Source organism: Cyrtonyx montezumae, unplaced genomic scaffold (genome assembly GCF_038088225.1).
Source record: "Cyrtonyx montezumae isolate F1298 unplaced genomic scaffold, pur_monq_1.0 scaffold_57, whole genome shotgun sequence".
NCBI classification, from domain to species: Eukaryota; Metazoa; Chordata; class Aves; order Galliformes; family Odontophoridae; genus Cyrtonyx; species Cyrtonyx montezumae.
Genome location: NW_027072064.1, coordinates 145,908 through 172,012, shown reverse-complemented (window position 1 = coordinate 172,012; position 26,105 = coordinate 145,908). Strand labels below are relative to the sequence as shown.

Below are 26,105 nucleotides of genomic sequence, written 5' to 3'. Positions count from 1 at the left end.
TCCCCGTGCCCCCACGGAGCAAGCACCGCTCGGCCGAGCTCCGTCCTGCTTTATTCTCCCTGCTCCCCCGGGGCAGACAGCGGAGCCGGCGCGGCCCCGACGCGGTGCCCCGCAGTCAGGACTGTGGGGATGCTACAGGGAAGCGCCGTGCCTCAGTTTCTCCATCTGCAAAACGAGTGCCCCACGGGACAGCCCCTCCCTCCACCCCCCCCACCCCAACCCCCACCCTCATTGCCACCCTCTCCCCAAAGCAGGGAGCGGTAGTGCAGTGGCTCCCCCAAAGCACACCCCCTTCCCTTAATAGCAATAAATAACGCGAAGGGCCCCGCGATGGGGCGGGGGGATGAGTCCGCAGCGGGCGGCAGCCCTCGCTCACAGGCAGCCCGTCCCGTTGGGGAGCCGGCCCCGGCTTTTGCGAGTGGGCAGCGGGGGGGCGGGCGGCTCATCCTCCTCGGGGGGTTGCTCCGTCTCGGCGTCCGAGGGCTCGCTGGAGCCGCGCCGCCGGTTCTCGGGGCTGTAGAAGAAGGAGAGGGTGCGGAAAGCGGGCGCCATGTGCTCCTTGATGCTCTCCAGGAGCTGGACGAAGGACGGGCGTTGGCGAGGGTTCTGCTGCCAGCACAGACACATCAGCTCGTGGCTGCGGGACAAAGAGTGGCCAGTGGATATGGGGGCCCCCGGCACCCCCTGGCACCTCGAGGGCAGCTGGCTCCATGCGGACCAGAGCCCACAGTGGTAGGCACGGTGCTTATTTCGGACCCCAAGCAGTTTTGGCAAGAGATCCCCCTACTCACAGTTGATCGGGGCAGTTCTCTGGCCGCTCCAGGACGCCGTTGTCCATGACGTAATGCAGGACCTGCTCGTTGGACATTCCCTGGTAGGGCTGCTCAGCCAACGTGGTGATCTCCCACAGCACCACCCCAAAGGACCTGCAGCACCCACAGGTCAGCCCGGGGTGGGTGGGGGCTCACCCACATGGCTCCCCCTGGCCCCGTCACCCACCAGACATCAGACTGCGTGTTGAAGATGCCATCCTTGAGGGCCTCAGGAGACATCCAGCGTACAGGGAGCAGCCCCTTGCCCCCTTTGCGATAATAATCTGTCTCATAGATATCCCTCGTCATGCCGAAATCTGGAGGAGGAAGAGGAAAAAAGAGGAAAAAGAAGAGGAGGAGAGGAGAAAGACAAGGAAGAAGAGGAAGAGGAGGGAGATAAGAAGCCATGAGCACTGGGACGTGGGGACCCATCCCGAGCCCACCCACCTCTGGCTGCCCACCTCCAATCTTAACGGTGAAGTCCTCAGACACCATGCAGTTGCGCGCAGCGAGGTCACGGTGCACAAACTTCTTGGCATTGAGGTAGGCCATGCCATCAGCAATCTCTCCTGCCATCTGGATCATGTCCTTGAGCGAGGGTGGTGGCAGCCCAGGGTTGTTCTGCACCATGCACAGAGAGCGGAGGCTTTGGGGGGACGTCCTCAGGGACGGGGTCTGAGCCCCCTCCTCTGCAGGGCACTCCGGTGCCGGGGCAGCCCCTCACCTCGGCATCAGGTCTGAGCGAGCGCAGGTAGCTCTTCAGGTCCCCGCGTGTCATCAGCTCCATGATGACCAAGGCTGGCTGGCCCTGGGACACAACGCCAAGCAGACGGACCTGGGGAGGGAATGGAAACAGCATGTGGGCAGACGCAGCCCCACGTCCCCAGGGATGTCCCCCTGCTGCCACCTACCACGTGGTGGCACTTGAAGGCCTTCATGACGGAGGCCTCCTTGAGGAACTCGATGCGCTCCCGCATGGTGGCAAGCTCGTTGACCGTCTTCAGGGCCACTTTGGTCTCCTCACCCTCGGCCACCAGTCCCAGAGCCAGTCCCTCATACACCATCCCGAAGGAGCCCTGCCCGAGCTCCCGGATCACTGTGATCTTCTCCCTTGATACTTCCCATTCATCGGGGATGTACACTGCAGGAGATGTCATCATCAACATCACCAGAACCATCCTCATCTCCATCCCCAAGCAGGGGAGTGGGGCAGCAGACCCCATGCGAACCCCTCCCCATCCCCACATACTGTCTGAGGCACTGAAGTACTCAGGGTTGACAGAGGCGTACAGAGTCCCACTGGGGTATCCATCGTTGCTCCTGGGGAGGTGGAGAGGTGGGCATGGTGCAGAGGACAGGGGGACAAGGGACAGGGGTGCAGTGCCACCTCCCCCAGCCCTGGCTCAGCCGACTGCAGCCCCAGGGTTCACAGGGGGTCAGTACCTCTTCTTATTGTAGAAGAAGACAAAGACGGCGAGGCAAGAGATGAGCACCATGAGGACCACAGGCGTGACAGTGAGAAGGACGTAGAAGCTGCCAGACTCCTCCTCGGCTGCCAGGAGTGTGTCCATGGGGCAGGGTGTTTGTAGCACAGATGGGGGGGGGCCCCATTCCCCAGGGCAGCAACGCTCCATGTCCCATGCTGTTCCCATCCCAGAGCATCCCCCAGACCTCCCAAATTCCTGATTCAGCATCATTTCATCTTCTGGTGTCCAGGTCCAGGAGCACCCTCAGATCCCCAGTCCCACCAGTGCTCCCCAATCCCTCAGAGCCCCATCCAGCAGCACCCTGTCTCCCAGCTCCCAGCCCAGCAGCCCCCCCAACTCCACTGTCATCCTCCATGCCCCCAGTCAGGTACCTGGCCCCAGGATGTAGAACTTGACAAGTCCTGTCCAGGAGCCATTGCCGGCCAGCGACGTGGCACGGACCTTGGCCGAGTAATTCCCCGGCTGCAGCAGGGCCAGGTGCACGCCGCCGTACTTGGCATAGCGATGTCGGGAGACGCAGACAACAGTGGTGACCTCCTGGGGACGAGGGGGGGGTGGCAGTGGGGACATCCCAGCCTCAGGGAGAGGGATGCTGAGCCAGGTCCTCACCTCGCTCTCACGGCTGTACTTGATCTCGTACTTGAGGATGAGCCCATTGGGGTTGCGGGGCTCCTGCCAGCGCAGCAGCACGCTGTTCTTGCTGGCTGGCTCCCACGTCACGTTGCCGGGAATGTTGTCAGCTTGCACTGAACAGGGAGATAGATGGACTCAGGATGAGAGTCGATGGCTTCACGTCGCACCAGGGGAGGTTTGGGTTGAATATTAGGATCAAATTTTTCTCAGAAAGAGAGATAAGGATTTGGAACAGGCTGCCCAGGGCGGGGGATGGAGGTTTTTAAAGACAGGTGTAGATGTGGCACTAAAGGATGTGGTTAACAGGCACGGTGGTGATGTGCTGATGGTTGGGCTTGATCTGAGCGGTGTTTTCCAACCTTAACGATTTTGTGAATCTAAGAGCCCAGTGCTGATCCCCTCCCAGAAGCACCAGCACCACATCCCAGCTCACAGCTGGGCAGTACAGCACTGTGTGTGGAGCCCCGGTCCCTCCCTGCTGCCCTTGGACGTACACTCAGGCATAGTCCTGGCGAAGACAAAGGTGGCTGCACTGCAGCCCACGGTGTGTGCAGCGTGGTTGCAGGCGTGGATGTCGATGCGGTACTCCGTGAAGTGCCGCAGCCGTGACAGCACCGCGCGGTCCCGCACCACTTTGTCCTCAAAGATCTGGAAGTCGGGTTTGGGTTCAACCCCGGCGTGGATTGGGGATGGTGGCTCCACTGAGGAAGCATTGGTGGGGGATGTGACGGCCATCAGGTCCCTGCGGCGCTTTGGGGACCTGCAGGGATGGGAAGAGCTTTGGGGTCAGGATGTGTGGGGATCTCACGTGCAATGGGACAGGGGAGAGCCTCAGGGTTTTGGGGCCACTCACCGCTGTGGGCTCTTGTTGATAGATGTCACCTTCCAAGGTGGCCTGAGATAGTGGGAAATGGGTTAAAGAAGACAGTGGACCCACTCCCTGTTGCAGAGCAATGCTTGGAGAACCCCTGACCTTAGTACCCCCACCCCAGCACCAGCACCTGGGGATGATGATGGAGTTGTGGAGGAAGTTCTCAAACTTCTTCTGGAAGGACTCGGCCTCACTCTCCATGCGGAGCTGCCCATCAGCGGGGCGACAGGGGCAGCATCGCTCCTCTGCATCCTGCTCCACCTCGGGGCCATCCCCATCGCTGAAACGCGTGTCCACACTGCTCGTGGGCAGCTTCAGACCTGGAGGTGGGGATGGGAAGTGCTGCACCTCCATCTCCATCCCCAACCCAGCACCTCCCCAAGGACCTGCTGGGGTCATCCCCATCCCAGCACCATCCCTGATTGTCCTCCCACACCTTTGTGGCAGTAGTCATTGATGTAGAGCTCCATGTCCTCAGCCAGCTGCTGCCACAGCACCAGGTAGTAGGTGATGTTGCCATTGCGCTGTGTAGGTGGCTTCCAGCGCACCACGATGTGGGATGAGGAGTTGGACATGGAGATGACGTCCCGTGGCACTGTAGGGGCTGAGCAGGTGTGTGGACATCAGCCCCAGCCTGAGGCCACCGTGGGCACCCCAAACCCCCCCAGCACCCCATACCTGCCGGCATGGTGCGGATGTAGACCACCTCGCTCTGTGCCCCATAGTTGCGCCCTTCCTCGGCGGTGGTGAGGGTGATGGCACGGACGAAGATGGCATATTGAGTCCACGGTCGCAGGTTGAGCAGGGCCACCCCAGGCTCCTGCTCGCTGCTGAGTGGCAGCTCCACATCCAGCACATTCCAACTCTGTGCCCCACAGGCATCCTGCCCCACGTACTCCGACACATTCTGGAAAGGTCTGGCAACACCCAGCACCCAGGCATCAGCTGGGGGTCCTGGCAGACCCCAAGCCTCACCACTCTCCTGGGGTTCAGCAGATGTGCCGTGAGGATGCTGCAGACTGAGAGATGCAAGAACCACTTACGACTCCTTGTAGTAGACAATGAAGCTGAGGAGGTCTCGGTACTCAGGGGGCCGGTACCGCTCCCACTTGAGGAAGATACGGTCGGACTCGGTGATGTTGGAGATGAAGCGCAGGGTTTGGGTTTTGCCTGTGGAGGGGTGCAAGGGCTCAGAGTCACAGTGCCACCGGGTCCCCCCGTCCCCATCCCCATACTCACAGGATGCCCGGTCCCCGTTGGTGCGCGGGTTGATCTCTGCCTTGTTCTGTCGCCCCTTGGTGCCTGTCACCTCCTCCATGTGGTAGATCTCAGCCAGGCAGAGCTTGGGGTTGAAGGCGAAGTACATCTTGCCCACAGGGATGGAGAGGATGTGGTGGCTCCAGTCCCACAACTGCTGCAGGTTCTGGTTGTCCAGGACGTACAGGGTGTAATTCCTGGGGAAGAGGCAGATGGAGGTGATGGGGGCAGGCACTCCACATCCAGGCATCCTCAGCACACCCCATCCTCACCCGTCCACCATGGAATCTCCACGGATCAGCTTGAGGTTCTTGAAGAAGGACAAGGAGACAAGGGCGAAGGAGTGCTTGATCTTCAGGAAGCCCGTGATGGTCTCGATGAGGCCCAGGCTGCTCTGCAGCTCCGAGGCCAGATTATCTAGGAACATCCCATGGGCACGAATGTGGTGTGACGATGGAGTTCACACTTGCTACCCTCACTCCCCAACGACCCCCACCCATTAACCCTTCAAGGAAGATTCCCCACTGTACCCCATGCTGCCCACCCGGCACTCACAGCCCCGGCGGATGTTGAGGATGAGGTTGCCCTCCACCAGAGTGCAGCCTGCCAGCTCCTGTGCTGCTCGTGTCGAGTCCACGGTCTTAGTGCCAACCTTGCACGCTTTGGGGCACAGCCCCTCACACTTGTGGCAGAAGATGCTGCAGGGACAGGGACAGGAACAGGGACAGGGATGTGAGCCAGGCATGAAGTCCCCTCCCTCCACTGCTGCCCCCTCCCCCCAAGGGTAGGGGTCCCCACCTGCTCTCATTCCTGGTGTAGCCGGGGGGGCACTCGGAGAGGCACTGCTGCTGGTGGATGACAAACTTGGAGGCATCACGAGGGTTGTCAGAGACCTTGCGCAGGCTGGCACAGTACTCGGCCGTGACGCAGCGCCAGCCCTCGTACTCGTAGGTGCGGGGTGGGCAGGAAGGCAGGCAGTGCCCGTTGAAGTGGAAGTGGCGGCAGGCCACGCAGGAGCGGCTGTCCCGGGGTCGTCCGCAGCCCCCCAGGCACTCAGCGTGGCAGCACTCACCCGATGCCGTGCATGCTGAGCCCGCACCGCATGGGCACACTGCAGGGAGGTGATGTTGTGGGTGGGAAAAGGGTCTGAGGGTTTGGGTGGGCAGGGGGCTGGTGCCAGGGGACTGCTGGTGGGGGGGCGGCTATGAGAGAGGGTGGGGGGATGGAGGGATAGATAGATGAAGAGATGGATGGAGGGATGGGTGGGTGAGTGGGTGGGTGGATAGAGGGATGGTTGCTCGGATGAGCAGAGCTATGGATGAAGGGCTGGCCAGACACATGGGTGGACGGACAGGCGGATGCACAGACAGCTGGATGGACAGATGAGGGGCTGCATGGACAGTCAGGACAGACGTACAGATGGACAGGTAAGGCTCACCTCATGCCAAGCCCCAGCCACCCAGTGGAGCCACATGGAACAGCCAGTGCTGGGGCAGTGGCCGAGGTTATGGCCCAGATAAGGATCTGTGTTTATAGTATATATTTCATTACCAGGCCTCCTGTTTACTGCAAACGAGCCCGGGAGGGGCGTGTATTTACCTCACCACTGGGAAAACATGGCAGTTGGGAGCTGGCCTCTCCTCCGGAGAATGATACAGCGCAGATCCGATTACCCCACTGCTGCTCGCACCCACGCAGGGACAGACAGTGCCCAGCTCTGCCCTCCCACTGCCTCCCAGTGCCCCCCATCAGCTCCCGGGATGAGCAGCCCTGCAGCACCTCACCCACCTTTCTGGCAGTAGCTGGAGGTCCAGCAGCGGTAATCCAGCTGCCCGTTGACAACAGTTTGCGCACACGGCTTCTCCACATCGAGGATGCCTGGGCAGACGTCGGCGCACTCCTCAGCCAGTTTGTTGCCCACGATGTAGCTGTTGTCCACGGCGTCAGGCAGCAGCAGCCCCCAGTCGATGGTGGAGAGGTGGCAGAGCTCCTGGTTGCGCTCGATGCGCACCGAGCCGCGCAGCACGTGGCTCAGGCTGTGCAGCCCGATCTCCCGCAGGTGCGGCATCTCGAAGATGACCAGCGCGTAGTTGAAGAAGAGGTTGGTGCCACGGATGACCGAGAGGTTGGGGAAGAGGTCCCGTAGGCTCTCCAGCCCGTAGACACGGAACAGGAGCAGGTACTCGGTGATCATCAGCAGGCGGGGGAAGCTGAGCCCACGGAAGTCCTCGGCGCCCGTGGTGAACATCAGCAGGATCTGCAGGTTGCCCTCTATGATGGAGCAGTTCTCCAGCTTCTGCAGCTGCGACACGTCGTTGCGGATGTCCATGCTGCCGCAGACTGGGGTGGCAAGAGGGGGCCCGGGGGCAATGGGATGGACCAGAGCGTCCCCACCACATAGGTGTCCCCCCCCCACCCCTTCCTTCGCAGATAGGATGTGTGGCAGGGGTTAATGTCCTGCTTTGTCTGTCATCTGCCTGCGGTCGCTGTGGGCAGCTGGGGCAGATGAGAGCAGCCGTGACAGGCAGCTGGCTCACCACAGCTCCTAAGGGGACAGCACAGCCACGGTGATGCTAACAAGGTCTGGCTCTGTAGGAGGTTCCCAGGACTGCATCCTAACCCTCTGCCCATCCCATGGACACTTTAGTCCCCGGGGTAACAGCAGTGAGCACACAGCATCCTCTCACTGAGTTGCTCCCATTGGAACTAGGCAGGAAAGCACCATCCCAGGGCTTTTCCACCCCAGTGGGAGTGGGAGCCCTGAGGGGCACCATGGGGCTGAGCATCTCCTGTTCCCTCTGCTCCCTTCCAACAGCATCCCTAGCGTGAAACATGACTCCTAGTTATTACGGAGAGAAACTCACTGATACCCAGAGAGGGATTTACTGTAAACACCAATGGCAAACACAGCCAGCTCAGCACGTACCCCAAACACCCAAGCAGCACCATGGCATGGAGCTGAAATACATGGGGGTCTCCATCCCGTTGTGGGGCTGAGGATGCATCAGCCCTGAGAGTACAGCCCTATGCTGTCACAGTCATGACCTTGACAAAGTCACAGCGGTCCCTGTGCTGAGTGTGGGAACAGAAGGAGAGAGGGGACTGGGAACAGCTGGGTCCCTGTTGTTGGTAGAGAGGAGTCTGGGATCCCCTGTGCCCTCGTGGGGGCAGAGAAAGAGTGAGGAGCATCCCCAGGGCAGCTCTTCGTTTAGGTTTGGCTGCTTGGTCCTCATTTCCCTTCCACTCCTCCGCAAATCCTCAGGGCTATCAATTGGGAAAATGAGGCACAGGGCAGAGAGAAGGGCAGACACACAATGACAAACCCAGGCATGCAGGTCCCCCTGTCTCCACCCTGGCAGCAGGGCTGGGATCCCAACAGGAATGCCCCCACATCAGCCCCTTGCAGCTTTTCCTGATCCAGGACCCAACAGAACCCCATGCCCATCCCCCAGGTCCCATCCTCAGCCCAGAAGGGTTAAGCATCGCTTTCCATCACTGCTGAGTGCAGTGGCTCCATGGAACCATTTCCCACAACAGCAAACGATGCCCAGCACAGGGCCCCTACCCCATTTCCTCCCCAGCTCCAAACCCCAAAGCTCACAGCCGTGTTGATGCTGCCAGGTGAGGATTGCAGCAACAGGAGCGTCGCCTCGGTGAGGGGAGAGAGGGGGAGGAACTGAGGCAGCAAGCACAAAGCTTCACCTCGAGGCTCGGCCAAAAACTCCAAACCCCAAACACCCACCATGCCCCATCCCTCTCACTTACTTTCAGAGGGAGCCTGCACCAGGGGCAGCGGGTGGGGGCCGAGGAGCAGCAGGGCCAGCAGCAGCCATAAGACCCCCAGTGCCCCCATCCCGTGGGGCTAAGTCTCTCTCCAGCCCGGTGCTGCTGCAGGCGGGCACGCGTCCGGCCCCACACGCCGGGCACTCCTTGCCAGCGCCAAGGCACGACGGGAGAGGGGTGGCCCCGTGGCCCCTTCACTTTTGTTTTCGACTGCCACACACAAAATATTTAGCCTGACAACTGTGCGGGGCCGGGCCAGGGCCAGGGCCAGGGCTTGTTTGGGAAATACAGAGGGGAGAAAACAGGGCGGCCCCAAGAGCAGCGGGTTGGAGGGGGTCGGGGAGTGTGAGCTGACCCCAGACCCCGCATTCCTCGGGATGATGCTCTGTGCCTCGCTTTCTGCAGGAGTGGGTAATGTGGGGAGGCTGTGGGGGCACTGCTCCCCCCAGGAGAGGGGGACAAAGGAGAGAAGAGGAAGGGGAGGAAGAGGAAGAAGAGGAGGAGGAGGAGGAGGATGAAGGGAGGAAGGAAGCTGTTCTGCTCAGCACCCAGGATACGAGAATGGGAGCGTATTTATTTCTCGAATTAAAGCCAAGGAAAGAGCAGAGCCCTCAGGTGAGGGTATACCTGGGGAGCACAGCAGTGCAACTGGTTCTGACCCAGTGACCCCCAGTATGGAGGCACTGGGAGCAACAGCTTCAGCACCCAGGTGCTCACATATGCTGGGAGAGTGGGGGTGTGGAGGTCCTTCTCGTGGGATGGCCCCACTCTGCTATCCCAACCAGAGCAGGTGGGGGACTCAGGAATAGCTGCTCCTCCGCCGACGGAGCAGTGTCACGGGGTGGCTTCCCTCCTCCTCCTGGTCACTCTCACAGCAGCGCTGGGGGCACAGAGGGACACAGAAGGCCTGAAGGGCAGGAACGAGACCCTGGACCCCCCCCCCCCCCCCCAAGGAGGGGCACCCAACGGCACAGCCCTCCAACATCTGTGATGCACCCCCAGCCTCTCACCAGCTCCTCGCCCTCTGTCCTGGGGCTGCAGAGCAGTCGCATGCGGCACAGCCGGTTGCAGGCAGACACCATGTTGTAGGAGAGCTGTGGGGGAGCAGCAAGGCAGGGGTCTGGGGGGGGACTCTCCCCTCCACTCCCACCCCCAGACAGTGGCACTGGGGCACAGACCCCACCACGGCCCCCTACCCAAATGCACCCAGCCCTAGGGTGGAGCACAGTGGCTTAACCCAAGCACCCAAAGGTGGTGGGACCCCGCATCCCACCGTCCCCATCCCTCACCCCACTGTCCCTCCCTTTCCCCTTTCACCTTCCACTTCCTGCGGGCGTTGAACTTGCGGAAGTTTTTCATGTTGATGGAGGAGCGGCTCCGCTTTGCTGCCTGTTTCCTGCTCAGGGGCTGGAGGGGCGAAGCTGTGGCATCCCCTCCCCACTTCCTCAGCACACAGTGGCTGGGGGTGCCCAGCCCTGCTCCCCCCTTCTATCTCACCTTAATCCAGGGGTGCACAAGGCACTCAGATGCAGTCATTCGCTCCCTGCAACAGAGAAAGCTGCAATGGTGGGGGTCTGGGGTCACCCCAGGATGAGGACAGGGACTCTGAAGGATGGGGACAAGGAGAGAGACAGGGACGGCACTCACTGAGGTTCCTTCACCAACAGCTGCCGGATGAAGTCCTTGGCCATCTCAGAGGTGTCGCTGAAGTAGCGCTCCTCGAACTCATAGGCACCCTCCAGGACATTGGAAAGGGTCTCAGCATCTGTCTCACCCTGGAAGGGGGACAAGCCGCTGAGCCTGTGGGGACACGAGGGAGCGTGAGCACCGGAGATGGCCCTGCCACGCTGCCCCCTGTGCCTCAGTTTCCCCCAGCTGCATTTTCCCCTTGCCCCTACTCACAGGATGTAGGTGATGACTCCGATGCTCCTGAAAGACAGAAGGTGGGGGTCAGGGTTGTCCTCCGGGGGTCCCCACAGCAGCACCATGGGTCCCCCTGAGACCCCTGTCCCACTCCTCACCACATATCGGTGGCGGAGCTCAGTGGTTCGTAGTTGATCACTTCGGGAGCTAGGGGTGAAGGCAGAACAGGGGGTGCACTTTGGGTGGGAGCACCACACGCGTACCCCAGATACAACCCAATCATGCAGGTCCCCAACCTGATGAAACTGTCCCAGCTTTTATCTGCCCCTTAAGAGTTGGGGCTCCAGGGGTCCCACTGCCCCCCCAGCCCAGCTGGCAGCTTCATACCGATGTACTGGGGGGTCCCACAGAGGCTCTTGAAGGTGACACCATCCTCCAGCTTCTGGGCCAGGCCAAAGTCGATGATCTTGATTTGGGGCTTGGGGACATCCTTCTCCTGCAGCATGATGTTTTCAGGCTGCAGAGGGGAGGGTGGGAGGCAATGAAATACCCCAGAATCACCCTGAGGTATCAGCGAGGGACCCGTGCAGGCACCTTGAGGTCAAAGTGGGCGATGCTGCGCCCGTGAAGGTACTGCACCCCACGCAGGATCTGCTCCAGGAACTCGATAGCCTCCTCCTCCGACAGCATCTCCTTCTCAGCAATGAAGTCAAAGAGTTCCCCACCACGCATCCTACACCGCAGAGCAAGTCCGGGGGGAATTTCGGGGGAGCACAACGCCAGTATTCCCCCCCCATCCAACCCCAGGATCCCACTTACAGCTCCAGCACCAGCACCATCTCAGCTCTGCAGGCAAAGAGGTCGTGCAGCCGCATGATGTTGGGGTGCTGAAGGTCCCGCAGGATGGCCACCTCCCGCTCCACCTGCACCCGCTCCAGTCCCCTCCGGCTTCCCCGGCACCGCCTTGTCTTCACAAATTTGGCAGCATAGAAAGTGCCGCTGCTGCGCTCCTTGCACCGCTTCACCACGCCGAAATGCCCACTGGGAGGGAGCCCAGGGCATGGGTGGAGAGGGGGAAGGCGGGGGGCACGGCTGCAGTACCCCAACTCTGCACACCCCACCCTCCCCTGCTCACCTGCCCAGTGTCTCCAGCAGCTCGTACAGCTCCTCCACGCTGCCTGCACGCAGAGTAACCGCCTGTAAGAGTGCACAGATCTGACTTAACCCCAGGGGGGGACATCCGAACTAAGTCCCCCATGGGGGGCACCACGTCCCCCTGGTGCATGCTGCCCCTCCTCCCACAGTTTGCACCCCCACTGCTCTCACCTGGGGGCTGTCGGAAGCAGCCCCGCTGTCCTCAGCCATTGCTGCAAAGATAAATAGAGAGAGGGGATAGGAAGGGGGCAGCAGGGCCAAGAATTGCCCCCAGAACTCACCACAGCTCCCAAGCGAAGGGTGAAACAGAGACAGGACGTGTGGCCAAGCGTGCTGTGCTGGGGAGTAGCACCCAGTGCCAGCAGCAGGGTGACTCTCCAGCAGGAAAAAAACACCTCAATAAGGGAACACAAAGAGGGAACACAAGACCTGGTGGTTTTGTGCATGCTTGTCCCCATCGATGGCCAAGCAGAGATGTCTCCAGCCCAAACCCTTACCCCGAGCCTTCCCCCAGCCACTCTCTGCTCACTCCCAGCACCGCCAGCCCCAGGGACAGCCACTCTGCATGGTGACAGCCCCGTGCCACCCCCGGGCAGCGCGGGCACCCCGCCAGGCACTGCACAGCCCTGGATCCACGTAGGCTGGAGCCGGGTGACCATCTCCAACATGTGACAGCGCTGTGGGAGCCCTTGGAGGGAGTACTGAGGCAGCTTTTGTGGTGACAGTGGCACCGTTGTCCCCAAAGCACTGCTGTCCCCTTGCACAGGGCTTTGCTGTGCACCCCAGTAAGCAGCACCCTTACCTCTGCTCTCGGCTCTGGCAGCGGGGACGATGAGTCCTCGTGGGACAGTGCCACACTCTGCTCCGTGCCACTGCTGCGCTCCGGTTTCCTCGAAGCTGCCGTGATTCCTGGGATTCCTTGGGCAGTGGTTCGGGAAAAACAGCAGGAAACGCCAAGAGAGTCTGCGTCCAAGGTCTCGTGAGAAATCCCCCCACGCTGTCCCCGCCCGGCAGTGCCTGGACAGCTGCACAGGGGCTGGGAGAGGCCTTGTAGGGTCACATCCTCGAGGAGTAGCTCTGGGGCCGTGGCTGCTCCGTCCACGGCCGTGAGCGCCAGGGTTGCAAACAGGAAACCTGCCTGACCACCGATAGAAATAATGTAACCCGGCTGCCCGGAGGGGAAACGATGCAGGGTGTGATGGCAGAGAGGAGGAACAGGTTTCTTAAGGTGGAGAGAGACAGGGGGGGCACCAAGCTGTGGGGCTGGGGGTGCTCTGACCCCACCGCAGGTGTGCAAAGCTCCGGTGCAGGACTGCAACCTGGCTCCAGAGCAGCTACAGGTTGTGCTCTGTGCAAGAAATAAAGGTGCAGAGGGGACGAGCAAAGAGGTTTTGTGGGTGCAAGGAGACGGGAGCCCAAGCAGCCCTGCACCCCTAGCTGCAATGTGTCCCATTGGCGCAGCAAGCGCCAGGTGAACCCCATGCACCCAGGTAGCACTTGCACGGCTTTACAGCCATCAGCAGCTGAACGTGCTCAGGGTGAAGGGAAAGAGGGCAAAGAGAAGCTCCCACAGTGCCACCCGCAGCCCCTGCCCTCGTTCCGTGACGTGGCCCCGGCGTGCAGCTCGCCGCTTCCTGCCCATCACCGTGCCGCGAGCAGCACCAGCACTGCCCACCCCACGGCCCCTGGGTCCCGGAGGAGGTAGAGGTGAGGGTTGGGAGTGGGCTGGGGGCATCTGAGGGGTCTGTGTGCTTGAGGTGGGAGCAAAAAGGTCAGGAAGCAAAGGCTGGAATGGGGGGGGGATGGAGGTGCTGTCCCCATGATGGATGGTGACAGAGAACAAAGGCGTGTGTGGGGAGCGGGACCTGGTGCTCAGCTCCTTGCTGTGGTTTTGGTGGGCATTCCCCATTCCTTTTAGTGCCTCTTTGGATCTGGGACCATCCTGGGTACACACAGCCCCAAGGTCCTCTCAGTGCTGTGTTAAAAGTCCCAACCCAGTGCTCTCGGCCCTGTAGGACCCCACTCTGGACAGGCTTGGTCCAGTCCTAGTGACTCAGAGTTGTGACACAGCGTGGCCGCTTCCACCCCCTCGAGCATCTGCTCAGGATTAACTTTGTTTGGCCGAGCGTTGGCGGCACCCGGACGAGCCCCACGCACACGCAGAGCCCACGTCACACAGAGTGGTTGGTTCTTACCAGAGCTTTGGGTTCCCAGTGGAAAACAGGGCAAGGAGAGCCCCACGGGTCAGCATGGGGGTTGCTGGGACCCTCAGCCTGCTCCTCTCTGCAGCCCAAGGACAGGTGGCTCCATGGATGACGCCCAACCCCTCTTCATCACCTTCAAACCCATCGCAGAGGACAAGGCAGGCAGCGTCCAGCCAGGACATGGCATGACTCCACTGCAGCCCCAGAGCATGGAGCAGCATCATGCACGGGGTAGGGGGGGACAGGGGGCAGCGGAGGGCCCCCAGCCCCAACCCCAGCTGCCCCTCACTCCCTGCCAGGTGCTACAGGGTTGCTCCCAGCCCAGGAGGGTTGCAGCATCCCTGCGAGAGCAAACCAAGCTGTGGTTCAAGCAGACCCAGGTACATCGCCTGGGGGCCGAGGGCAAGCTGCCAGCCTGGTTCCACGGCTTCATCAGTCGCAGGTGAGTACGGGGTCCCACAGCCAGTCCTGCACACCCATGGGGTGTTCCCACAGGTGGGTGAAACCCTGGGATCCCTTCCTGCAGGGACACGGAGCAGATGCTGCAGGATGAGCCGCTGGGCTGCTTCCTGGTGCGCTTCAGCGAGAGCACGGTGGGCTTCGTGCTGTCCTACAGGTGAGGGAGCTCAGCCCAGGGGCAGCACCTGCTGAACCTCATGCTGTGCCACCACCAACCCCCCTCGCCCCCCCCCTGCAGGGGCAGAGAGCGTTGCCGACACTTTGTGCTGGACCAGCTGCCCAACGGGTGCTACGTGATCCTGGGTGAGCACAGTGCCCACCTGGAGCTGGCCGAGCTGCTGCAGCACTACACCCGTGTGCCCATCCCACCCTACGGTGAGCTGCTGACAGTGCCATGGGGACAGGTAAGCACACCGATGCAGCAATTAGCTGCTTCATTAGCCTCAGCAGGACGTGGGAGGAGCAGCTACTGCTTCACGGTGGGGTGCTTTCTCCAGGGAAATCAGGGAATCCAGGGGAGGGAAATCAAAGCATCACAGCTAGGGTTGGTATTTCAGTGCCACCTCCACCCTGGGAACTACACAACATCACACCGGGCCAGTCCTGGCCTCGTGCCCTCCTCTCCTTTCAGCCTTTTCACTCTGCAGAACAAGGCCCATGGAGTGATGCACGCCCCAGACAGCAGCTCCCCATCCTGCAAGGCACTGGTAAACCACCCAGTATACAGCACCACAGCCAAGCGGGTGCCAGGAGATGGGCAGGCTGCAGACAATGTTCCTGAGGAGGTAAAGGCAAGGTTAAGGGGCATAGAGGCACTTCCCAGGGCAGCCTGGAAAGAGCACATGCAAGAGGATGGGGTGGGGATGCAGCCAGTCCATGGGGATGTAGCTGGGTAGGGATGCTGCTGGTCCGTGGGGATCAGCCCCATCCCCACGCTGTCCCCCACCTTCCCTCCCTCTCCAGGCCCCCAGCATCTCCCTGCCACTCCCTGCCAAAGTGAACTCCTTGGTGGCCACCCAGGGACCACAGAGCCCCGCTGGCAGTGAAGGAGCAGAGCCCAACAGCCCCTCCACGCAGACACACCTGGAAACCATCCCTGCTGAGATGCTTGATGCCAAATACCAGCAGCTTGTGCACTTGCACACCTACGCGGAGCCCTATGAGAGCACGGCCGTGCCCGAGGAGCCCATCCCCTTCTACGCCATGGGCTGGGGCTCCAACCCCAGCCCCGAGATGAACATCTATGCAGAGGTGGCCACAACTCGGAGGGAGCCACCCCCCCCCAGGGGCACACGGGGCTCTGGGTCCACTCTGGCCCCCACTACGTTCCTGCGCCGGCGGTTGTCCCGCAGCCTCTCCAGCCAGGGCTTCCACAGAAGGCAGCTGCCAGCAACTCCCACTGCCAGCACCATGCAGAGAGCAGTCCCCCAGCTGGCCCCAGAGGTGTGTTCCCATGCATCCTGCCATAGGGCAGGAGCTCTGAGCGAGGCATCCTGCAGAGCCCTGTGGGTCAGGGCAGATGGGCGCTGGCTGCAGGGAGATGCTGGGAACCAAGCACACAGTGCAGGACCAGGCTCACCAGCCCAGCCCTCAGCCAGCACCAAGGTGCCATCTCACTGGGGTTTCCCTTCCCACAGATTCCTCAGGTCCCAGTGAACCCAGCACTGGAGTTTGATGACCCCGTGTACAGCCCGAGGACGAGCAGCACCAAACGAGCCCCAGCCCCAGAGAACATTTATGAACAGGTTCCTAGAGGCCACCCCTAAAGCATACAGGTAGGGCCATGGCAACACCCAACCTCCTGCTGGCACAAGGTCTGCACGCTCTGCTCTGCTCTTGCAGGGCAGAGGGAGACCCCTGGACCTTGAAGGCAGTCCCAGGCATACCAGCAGCATTCATCAGCTGTGCAATGAGATTCACACGCCTCTCCTGGCACAGTTGCCTGCTTCCCAAGCCCTGTTCAGAGGGGATGGGAAGAACGGATTTAATTTATCTTCGCAGAAAGAGATTGCTATGAATAGAATCAGGGTGGGGGAAAAGGCTATTAGAGCAGAACCAGATGGGTTTCGGGTAGGGCTGGTGTTTGCTGGCCCAAAGCTGGGCTGTTTGAACAAGCCCAGTCCTGCTGACACATGCCTTGAGCTCTGCCTGCTTGCTCAGCCACCAAGCATGGGGCAGCACCAAGGCCCAGAACGGAACACCAAGGATGACACTGAGCCAAGGCTGCCCCACTGCACAACCCCAATTCCTCACTTTGCCCCCAGTGCACGGTGACACTGAGTGTGGTTCTCCTCAGTCCTGGTGCACCCAGCCACAACAGAAGGGAAAGCGTGTGAGAGCAGCCAGAGACCCAAATTTGGACTTGTTGGAGCTTCAAAATAGGGACTGAAAAGGAGAACGGAGGTTGATGCTTCTACCTCTAAGAAAATCACTTCCGTTTTTTCACAAGCCTTCGTGTTGTTGCTCATAAATGGCTAAAAGCAGAGCAAAAGTCAGCTGCCATTGCTGCCTGCCTAATTCCCCTCTAGTGTTAAAAATGAGCAATTACATATTGAAAAGGAAAGAAAGCAAAACACAAGGCTATGAAAGCTGCCCTCCACCCCTGCGCTCACACAGGGATTGGCAGGATGAAGCCAGAGGAGCTGAGACCCACGAAGCTGCAGTGAGGAGAAGCCCTCCAGGTGCTGTGGGGCTCCTGCCCCTCACTGCACACACAGCAGAGGGTGATGAACCCAACAGCAGTTGGCCAGCACAGCAGAACCCAACCCAGCATCCTCACCTTGCACTGCTCAGCTCCGTGTCACAGAGAGGAGAGGCAGAGAGAAGCAACAGCAGCACCTCGAGCAAAAGGGGATGAGCACTTCACACTGGAAACAGCTGCAGTTCGGTTCATTTCAAAGTTTATTCCTTTATCAAATCTCTTGTCGGAGGGTTTCACTGTACATATAAGATATGAATAAATTACTCAACAGTAACTTTATTTTGGTCATTCAGATACTCAAAATTGGCTCTGCAAAGTACTAAAACATCCAGGAAACTAAACTAGAAGTTACATTATTGTTTATTTATTTTTTAATATTCTAAGAAACAAATTCTCTCACTGGGGGGTTTGTTTTCTTGGCTTTTTCTTAACAGGTGAAGGGAGAAAAACAACCTCATGGAGTTTTTCCTAAATGGAGTCACCACTATTAGTTGTTTTAGCTGCAGTTACAACAGATACAACCCTTAGTGTCAGAAGTTAAAGAAGCAGACCAGGCTCTCCCTGATCCCTTCAGCATCACGCATTGGGTGAATAATGAGCTAAGAGAGGCCACAGAGATTTGGCTAAAGATGCATGGGTCAGGCTGGCAAGGTTGCATGATTTGCAGTCATACCACCTAGACCTAATACCTTAAACAAAAGATGGAATCTTTCAAAAGTTAAGGCTGGACACAATCTCCTGTTCCCAGCCCAGAGGGTAATGTTAACATTTAATCAGATGCGATGCCTTTGTAGGGAATAAAATTGATATAAACAAGCTAAAAAGCTGGAAAAAAAAATAGATGTACAGTAGGCAGCTTTCATTGTGCCTGCTCCCCAGAGACTGGGAGTACTCACTTCAACAAGTGTGGAGACCAGATTGTTACAGCACTGTCCACCATGGGTCAGTGGGAGGAGGAAGAAGGGAAAAAGGGAAATGTACACACAACGAGCAGGTACATCCAAAAGTTCTCAGCAGCAGTTTGGGCTGGCTGAGGTCCTCACTGCCTTCTGCATCCTCGACACTGCAGTATTTTCACTTCTGCTCCAAAGCTCTGATCTGTCACTCTACTTCTCCTTTGAAATATCAAAAAACAAAAAAAGGAGCTTCCCCTCAGCGTGGCTGGAGATGTACAGGCTTGTATAGCCAAGACCAAAAACAATAACTTGGCCACACGCACACACACACACAATAAAAATCCACCATTCGCGTGAGAGGAGCACGGGATTTACTCAGACAGAAATCATGACCATGTCTCATTTTAAAACAACAAAAACAACAAACATGAATGCTCTCGAAACTGTCTTTGAGAAAGAAAAATTACACTCTTGAAGCACGGTGAGTCCAAGGAAGGAGCAAAGTGGGAACGTGGAAGTTTATCGAGACTCTGCCTCAGGTTCCAGTGATGAGGATGCTTCAGACACGCAGCCCTGCACCTACAGAAGCTCCAAGCCCTGCACCAGGCACAGCTCCTGCAGCTGCCCTGGGACTGTTGCTGGCTGTACAAAACAGACCTGATTTGAACCTTCCACATGATTGTTAAGGAGGGGGGAACGATTACAGGTGGAGTTTCAGGAACGGTTCACAGGAAACCTTTTTCCTGACAGAAAGGGGAGTGCAGTGTCCTCCCACCCACTGAGCAGACAGCACTCGATGCAGCCCAGCTGGTCTCTGAAGGCCAGGAGAGGTCTGACACAGTAAGTCACCTGGGACAAGAGCCAAAACATGGGAAGGAGGTGTTAGAATCCATATTTGGCTTGAGTCTGACGTCGACTGAGCTTGTTTTCAGACCATGTGTTTTTCAGTTCCAGTTCTCTTTCCTTTGCCTGCAGAAATCGAGAAGATTAACATCAGAGTTGCTGCTCGACTGAGTCAGCAGTATTTTACCCTCCTCTGCCCCTGCTGATGGGGATTACAGCATGCTTCAGCTAGAAGGCTCGTTACAGGAGCTAGCACAATTATCTTGACAGAGGCCTGAATTAATTGGGATGCACAGGCATTTCATTTATGCTGAAACACAGCTTCTTTTGTGGGTTGCCCTCAGCAGCAGCTTACCAACCACACTGCAGCCATGCAGGATTAGACAGGAGGCAATGAGCCTCGTAACCAAACACAACCACAGATGCACTGGAGCTGGCTGCAAGGGGCAGGGTGAAGCAAAAAGCAAGCTGGAAGCTCTGAATCCTGAGGGCCAAAGGGGAGATACCACCAGGCTCCCACAGTTCTGTCTGTGTTGGTTTCCGTGCTACAGGGAGGGCACTCACCTGATGGATCAGGTATGTGATCTGGTGTTTCCTCCTTTGCTGTCCTGTGGGCTGATCTCCTTTTTTCTAGGAAACAACATCAGATAAACTGTTAAACCCAGAAAGATGCTGACCCAGACAGCAAAACAAGACAAGAGGCTGCACAAAGCCAGTTCAAGAAGCATTTGTTTCACATTAAGGTTGTGGGCAGATTTCCTCAGGCCGAAGCAGTTCCTGGCTGTTCTTTACCACCCGCAGTGTGTTGTGAGAAGCTCTGCTATTCTCTTATGTACAATTACTTACACAACACAGAAGACAAGGGTCTCTGTTGCCCCTGCAGCAGTGACTGCAGAACCTCCATCACAGCTCAAGCTGTGGTTGAAACAGGAGCTGAACAGAGGTCTCCAAAAACCCAATCAGCTCTTCTCTCATCCTGTCCGTACCTTGCTGAATGATTTCATGGTTTTCTCCTCTGTTAAGGACTTGGTCAACCACTGCTGGGCTCCACTCAGCTGATCATCACCCTTGATATCCACAAAATTGATTTCTTCTCTCCCCCGATTTCGCTTTCCTTGCAGCCGTTTGAACTGAAAGAAGGACAGAAACAACTGGAGTTACACAAACATCACACACCAACAACCTGAAACAACTAAAGGTAGGTGGAGGATGACCCTTTCTTTGCCCTCCCAGCATGGGACAGGCCACATGACCATTCATGTTTCCAAGGAGGAATTTTTTCTTTTGGACAGTTCTGCTTTGCTATAGATCAGAGTATCTTAAACCACTTATCATTAAGATTATAATTTTTTTTTTTCCTACACAGAGGGAAAAACAATGTTATCTCATGTTCACAGGAAAACCCTCAGCCTCATTTTAGATGCAAGGAAAGCATCTCAAGTTCAGCTGATAACATATCCATCTTCTGTAACTGAAATCTCAAAAGCAGAGGTTCCTCAAAGGAAGTCAGCACCAGATGAGCCACCTTCTGCAGCCCTTACTGGCTCAGCTGACAAGGCTGGCATTTTCCAGATCAGATCTACAATAAGAGGTGGTTTTGCTTTTTTTTTCTCTTTTAAACAGGTTTTTTGAGCTATAGCCCTTGACCATTTCAACAATGTGGGGAGTTCACTGCTGTGCTAGAGGAGGTAGCAAGAAAATATCTGAATATCCTACCACGGTACCTTGCTTGCCCTATACACTCCTAACAAAAACAACATTGGGCTAGGTGGGAATAACAAGCATCACCTACTTATACAGCAAGCAAATCCATCAGGAGCAGTAGCCCAACAGATTGCTGGAAGGACACTGCATGTCTCCACAGCACAGCACTAGACCCCACGGAACAACAATCCGGTCCAACTCGGCACAGAGCACGGGTCGTGCTGGAGGGTCAGGACCAAGGCTGCCAAGCAGGTCCTATGTTCTAGCAGAGCTTAAATGCAAACTCCATAGTGGGATAGATAGTATAAGTGCCAACCGCTTCATCGTCTAGGAAGGAGTCAGTGCTCATCTCCTGCGGTGGTGCCTGGGCTGGTTCCACCTCCTGGTAGTACCCGCTGCTGTAGTAATCCTGTGAGCAAAAGGAAAACCAGTTTGTCACTGCAGCAAAGCAAGATGGATCCTGGGGCAAATGTACGCAGAGGCTCAGAGATGCAGTACTGAATCCTGTACCTCACCCTGGGAGCTGCTGCTCTCTCAGTCAGGGCTATGGAAAGCACAGTACATTACACACACACCTCCCTGCAAGGCTGATGGAAGCAGGCATTAATTACACCTCTTTACTCTGGCACTACTGAAGAGTACAGGGCACTTTTTCAATAGCAGCTCGACTTTGCTGAATTGCTAGCAACAACCTGGCTTCACATACCAGCGCTGGCAATCCCTGGTTCTGCACTCTAACAAGAGCAGGGGCAGTTCTGCAGGGGCATTTTACAATGAGTGCAGCCATGTAACATTTATCCCACGAAGAGTTTCTATGGCTTTCATGCTAGAAGAACCCAGCTGGATTAAACGCTGCGTATCTCTGCTCCTCGACCCAGAGAGCTCAGGCTGGGGTTCCACAAGCTGCAGCCTGCTTCACTAAGCAATCCAAAGCCCCCAGTTCCAGACCCACCTGATAATAGGCATCAGTCCCGCTGGCGTCGCTGTAAGCAGGAAACTGGCCATAGGGCTGACTGTCATAGTCTTCTCCAGATTTGGGCACCCAGCTGTGCTGAGTACCGCTGGAGCCCACGCCTGTCTTGAATTCTAGAGGGGCATTGGCAGCAGCATCTTGGAACTGCTGCTCCGGCTCCGTCCCAGGTGGCGGGTCCTCCGACACCGCCGGGCCCGAGTACATGTAGGCCTCAGCAGTGACAACACTGGGCTCACTCCTGTCAGACAAGGAGAAGTAGTTCTCTGGTTCGACCTCTTCATCGCTGTCGTCCTCCTCCTGCGTGATCTGCTTGGTTACCTGGAGGGCAGCGCTCTTCGCAGCAGCTTTGATAGCAGAGGGAGAAGGAGTTGTGGCTACGGCTGGCTTAGACAGAGGTTTTGTTTTGGAGGATGAGGTCAGGGCCTTTGCAGTCTTTGACTCGGAGGCGTTGTCAGCTGCTTTCCTCGAGAAAGCGTAGGGCAAAAGTAACCGATTGGTCTCTTTCACTGTCAAGTTTTTGGGTTGAGGAAGCAAAGCAGACAAGCCAGAGCCCTCGCCGCGTCCCTGGTGAGTCCCATGCAGGGCAAATGGTTCACAGAAATAAGAGAAATGAGAGAGAGCATTTAGTTTCCCCTGACTCCCTGCCAATTATCTCCTCCAATTCTAACGGTATTAATGGGTTTCCCATTGCTCAGCACAATTGCTTGCTACTTCCAACATGCTGAAGGGTTTTCTTGCACAAAAGGCTGGTGGGACTTTTAAAGGAAAATTGCTGCTTGCAAATACCCATCTATTTCTTGAATTAATACATATTTTTCTGAGATTTAAACGTAAGAAATTTCTCCCAAAAAGGATCTGGCCCCCCAGGAGTTTTATACCCTGAAAGTCCCGTGCTAAATAGAGCAACTGGTTTACAACAGTGAAAATCCAACATCTATCACACACTTATTTCCTTTGCAACTCATTTATTCAATATACCAGGTACTCACCTGAACAGTATTTTTCTTCTTTGCTGGTTCATCTTCCTCCGAATCTGACTGAGAAAGAAAAACAGAGCTTAGTACAACTTGAGATACTAAAAAACAATGACCACCCCCATTAAGCTTTCAGTTTGAAGCAGCAGAGGATCACAGCACTGCAGGGCTGGGTTTAACCTGCCAAGAGCCACACTGAAAGCAACAGCGGGCTGTGGTCAGGCTCCTTCACAGCCTTGCTGATGCATCAGTGTCAGGACAATAAGAGATAGGAGAGCATAGAGATCACCGAGCTGCCCACATTAAGTGGGACTGCAGCACCTACCACTTTGTTGAGCATCTGCTGTGGTTTGAGCAGAGGCAGAAAATAAGCTGCATTCCACTGTAAAAAATTGAAGCTTTGCAAACAAGTCAGCATTACCTCTTGTAATCTCATTAGAGCAATACATCTGCAATCAAAAAAAAATAATCTCCAGCTTGAGTTCATTTATCCAACTTGCGGGACAAAAAAGGATTCACTAATCCAAAACTCCCAATTTTTTTAGGTGGTTTTTTAATGCTGTTCTAAAGCAAAGCGGGTGGGCAGAGCAACTCCACATATTTGGCTCCTGCCAGAGATTAGCTCTTAAAAGTATCTGAGCTGTTGGCTCTCCATGAAGTCACAGGAAAATAAACCTACAGCAAGGCCAAGAACACAAACCACCCAGCATAAGGTCAGTGCTCCCTTTCAAAGAAACAGACAGCATCACATTAACAGAGGGGAAGCATAAAACCACACAAAGCAAGGGTGTAAAAAATTCACATTGGAGATTAATAGGGAATTGTTCACAATAACTTTGGAGTTGTTAAATATCCATTAAAAAACTTGAACGTAAGGTCTGCTCATCTCTGCCATCAGAAAACACTCCTGACATCTTTATCATTTTGCTGCTTTGCAGAGCACTTTAAATAAGATTACAGGAAACAAGGTCTTCTGCCAGTTTACTATCTAAATTATAAAACAGGACAAAGAAAAGAACACGCATAAATAAATGCAAGTCAGAGCTGCAATAAAACCAGCCTGCTGTATTCAGGAGAGCAGCTAAAAGCAGGCTGCCCAGGAGCACCTCCACAGGTACAAAAAGGGACTGTAAAGAGAAAGGGATGAAATGGGGATTCTGCCTTAGGCAAAGGGGCTTCCAGGAAGCACCCGGACCAGCTCCATCTAAGGGACTTCTCTCTCTCAGCACTCAGCATCCTGATGAGCCGCAGCACTTCTGATCAAAGCCAATTTACTGAACGCAGAGGGTGGGAGGGGGGGGGAGGATAGGGAGGAAAAGAAAAAAATCTCCTTTTGTTTATTTCAGTAATTGTAAGACCAGCGAGGAAGCTAAGAGCCTGAGTAGATACTGAGTGTATGATGAAGTGCTGCAAGAAAATGGGTAAGCAAAAAGTGGGTACCAGGGGATGGACCGTACCTAACGCTGCTTGCCCATACATCCTCCTGCTTGGTACATGTGGAGAGTATGAAACATTTAAGAGCAGGCTTGAGATTGGAGGTGGGGAGCAGAGAGGCCACGGGGCCTTCTTCACATTAAGTCACTGTGTGTGTTTCCTCCTGTCCCCTGCAAAAAGCAAAACCCAACACCTCTGTGGCATTTTGGAAGCCGTGCAGGAGCTCTGGATTTGCAAAGCAGGCTGCTGTCGGTCTGGGGGCAGTTGATGTCCTTCTCACCCTTCCTTCCCTGCAGGCTGCTGCTCCAGCAGAGCGAGATATGCTGACTTCATCTCAGCTCCCGCGGGCCTTGATGCTGGCAGAACGCTATTCATTGGCACTGTTGATAAATCCATAACCATGAAACCTTCCCCTCAAGCTGCTCATCCCTGTGGAAATGACCCAAACTTTGCAGTGCAGCTCCCTGGAGCACTCAAAGCACCACGACACTCAGTGCGGGACAGAGAGCAGCTCCCTCTGTGCCCTAGCACTGCCACAGTCCTCCCAAGACAGAGGCAGATTTCCTTTGACAGGAAGGTCTCAGTGTCACCAATGGGTTCCAGAGTGCCACCAATGCTGCAGCTGTACATAGGGAGACAAGAAAGGGGAATGAGGACCCGTATCTCCCTTCCTGTAGTCACAGAGTGCCTCAGTTCATGGCCAAAAGTATGGCTTTGGTGCTCAGGAACCACATAAGGCATGGAAGAAGCATTAACTAAAAAAACATGAGTTGAGTTTAATACCTACAGGTCTGGTGGACACCTGAAGCCTTCAGACAACCAAACAAGACACTGTCAGGAAGACCTACTGATGTCAAAGCAAACAAAACAAGATAATGAAGAGAAATGCAGGTTTGTTTGGGATGCTCCTAAGAAAGCCATACAGCTCCAAAACAATGCACTGACTCCAGCAATACATAAGGATGCAGATCATCTGAGTTCAGGTGCATTACAGTTATAAACAAGTTTCCTATCTCAGTTTAATTCTGCAAAGTGCTTTAGGATTAGAGCTGACAGTCCAAACAGATCTCTCCAGATGCCACAACCATGGCACCAAGCAGGCTGTGGTGCCCGGCTGCCCCCCAAGGCGCACAGCACTGTGCTTCATGACCTGAGCGATGCCCGGAGAGAGCAATGCAGGGCTCCAGGGCTGACCCCCCCATCAGCGGGGCTTGTCCCATACTCACATTTCCCTGGTGCAGCTCTGGGGCTGCGATCTTCACCGGCTCCGTCCTCTTCTTTGGCTTGGGGAGGCCCAGGTCCCCCCCAGCGCTGGGCAGAGCGGCAGAACCCGAGGCGGGCGGGGACGGGCCGGGGGCCGAGGCAACGCTGGCAGCGTTCCGTGGGGGCGGCAGGAGGAGTCCCCCGCGCCGGGGTTGCTCCCCATTGCCGGCGGGGGGCTCGGCGGGGCTGGGGGCCGGGCTCGGGGCGGGAGGGGGGGGCCCGAAATCCCTCACGCCGGGCGGTGGGCCCATGAGGAAGGGCGGGGGCGGCAACAGGGGGAAGCCACTGCCCTGGGGGGGCGGCGGGGGCAGCACGGGGGATTTGGGGGGCGGAAGGGCGGCAAAGAGCCCACCCCGAGTCGGGGGCTGGAGGACCGGGGAGTCATGAGGTGGGGTGTCGGGGGCTTCCACCTCCTCGTCTGCTGCCTCCTCCGCCTCGCTGTCCTCCTCGCTGCTGGCGTAGGCCACCAGGGACATGGCCACCCTCGGAGGGGCAGCCCTGGGCGGGCGGGAGCCGCTAGGCGAGGCCGAGGATCCGCCCTCCGGGCTAGGCCGCGCCGCCGCCGCGCTTCCAGCGGGAGCAGCGGGAAGGAAGGGGAGGGATAGGCCGAGGCTACGCCGCCATGGTAACCCCACCCCGCCCGGCGGCGACGGCAACGGGGACCCGGGAGGCGGCTCGGGGAGCCTGGCGGTCGGCTCCGCGTTTGCCGCCGCGCTCTTAGATAATGGCCGCCGGCCGCGATTCCCCTCCTTCGCCCGTCGCGGCAGCGGCGCCGAACTACAACTCCCAGGAG

At 57.1% G+C, this 26,105-nt stretch overlaps 4 protein-coding genes across 5 annotated transcripts; 1 reads left to right on the top strand and 3 right to left on the bottom strand.

Annotated features, from left to right (window-relative positions):
- Positions 1–372: 372 nt before the first annotated feature.
- Positions 373–8,913, bottom strand: INSRR (insulin receptor related receptor). The gene is made up of 22 exons (XM_065749027.1): positions 8,826–8,913; positions 6,849–7,400; positions 5,859–6,171; positions 5,616–5,758; positions 5,333–5,477; positions 5,043–5,257; positions 4,847–4,973; positions 4,482–4,720; positions 4,240–4,407; positions 3,934–4,123; positions 3,786–3,827; positions 3,427–3,692; positions 2,909–3,045; positions 2,671–2,836; positions 2,256–2,364; positions 2,062–2,132; positions 1,724–1,953; positions 1,537–1,647; positions 1,274–1,433; positions 1,000–1,129; positions 792–926; positions 373–637 (listed from the first exon to the last, which is right to left on the bottom strand). The coding sequence occupies exons 1-22, from the start codon at positions 8,911–8,913 to the stop codon at positions 373–375; spliced, it is 4,002 nt and encodes a 1,333-aa protein (XP_065605099.1).
- A 617-nt stretch (positions 8,914–9,530) lies between these two features.
- LOC136056717 (death-associated protein kinase 2-like) lies at positions 9,531–12,746 on the bottom strand. Its single transcript, XM_065749030.1, has 13 exons — positions 12,664–12,746; positions 12,033–12,073; positions 11,842–11,903; positions 11,526–11,747; positions 11,301–11,439; positions 11,094–11,223; positions 10,865–10,913; positions 10,746–10,772; positions 10,491–10,643; positions 10,341–10,386; positions 10,161–10,250; positions 9,854–9,937; positions 9,531–9,723 (listed from the first exon to the last, which is right to left on the bottom strand). Exons 2-13 carry the CDS (start codon positions 12,069–12,071, stop codon positions 9,643–9,645), a joined length of 1,122 nt encoding a protein of 373 aa, XP_065605102.1. The 5' UTR covers positions 12,072–12,073; positions 12,664–12,746; the 3' UTR covers positions 9,531–9,642.
- A 587-nt stretch (positions 12,747–13,333) lies between these two features.
- On the top strand, positions 13,334–17,196 carry SH2D2A (SH2 domain containing 2A). Of its 2 annotated transcripts, XM_065749029.1 has the most exons (8): positions 13,334–13,562; positions 14,157–14,507; positions 14,592–14,681; positions 14,763–14,928; positions 15,172–15,309; positions 15,488–15,775; positions 15,877–15,967; positions 16,162–16,295. In XM_065749029.1, exons 1-8 carry the CDS (start codon positions 13,342–13,344, stop codon positions 16,197–16,199), a joined length of 1,383 nt encoding a protein of 460 aa, XP_065605101.1. In that variant the 5' UTR covers positions 13,334–13,341; the 3' UTR covers positions 16,200–16,295. The 2 variants fall into 2 exon arrangements, with proteins under 2 accessions (XP_065605101.1, XP_065605100.1); XM_065749028.1 differs by having other exon boundaries at positions 15,488–15,967; positions 16,162–17,196.
- A 1,349-nt stretch (positions 17,197–18,545) lies between these two features.
- On the bottom strand, positions 18,546–26,055 carry PRCC (proline rich mitotic checkpoint control factor). Its single transcript, XM_065748894.1, has 7 exons — positions 25,276–26,055; positions 22,631–22,678; positions 21,621–22,205; positions 20,985–21,077; positions 19,951–20,094; positions 19,529–19,594; positions 18,546–19,090 (listed from the first exon to the last, which is right to left on the bottom strand). Exons 1-7 carry the CDS (start codon positions 25,786–25,788, stop codon positions 19,004–19,006), a joined length of 1,536 nt encoding a protein of 511 aa, XP_065604966.1. The 5' UTR covers positions 25,789–26,055; the 3' UTR covers positions 18,546–19,003.
- Between the last annotated feature and the right edge of the window lie 50 nt (positions 26,056–26,105).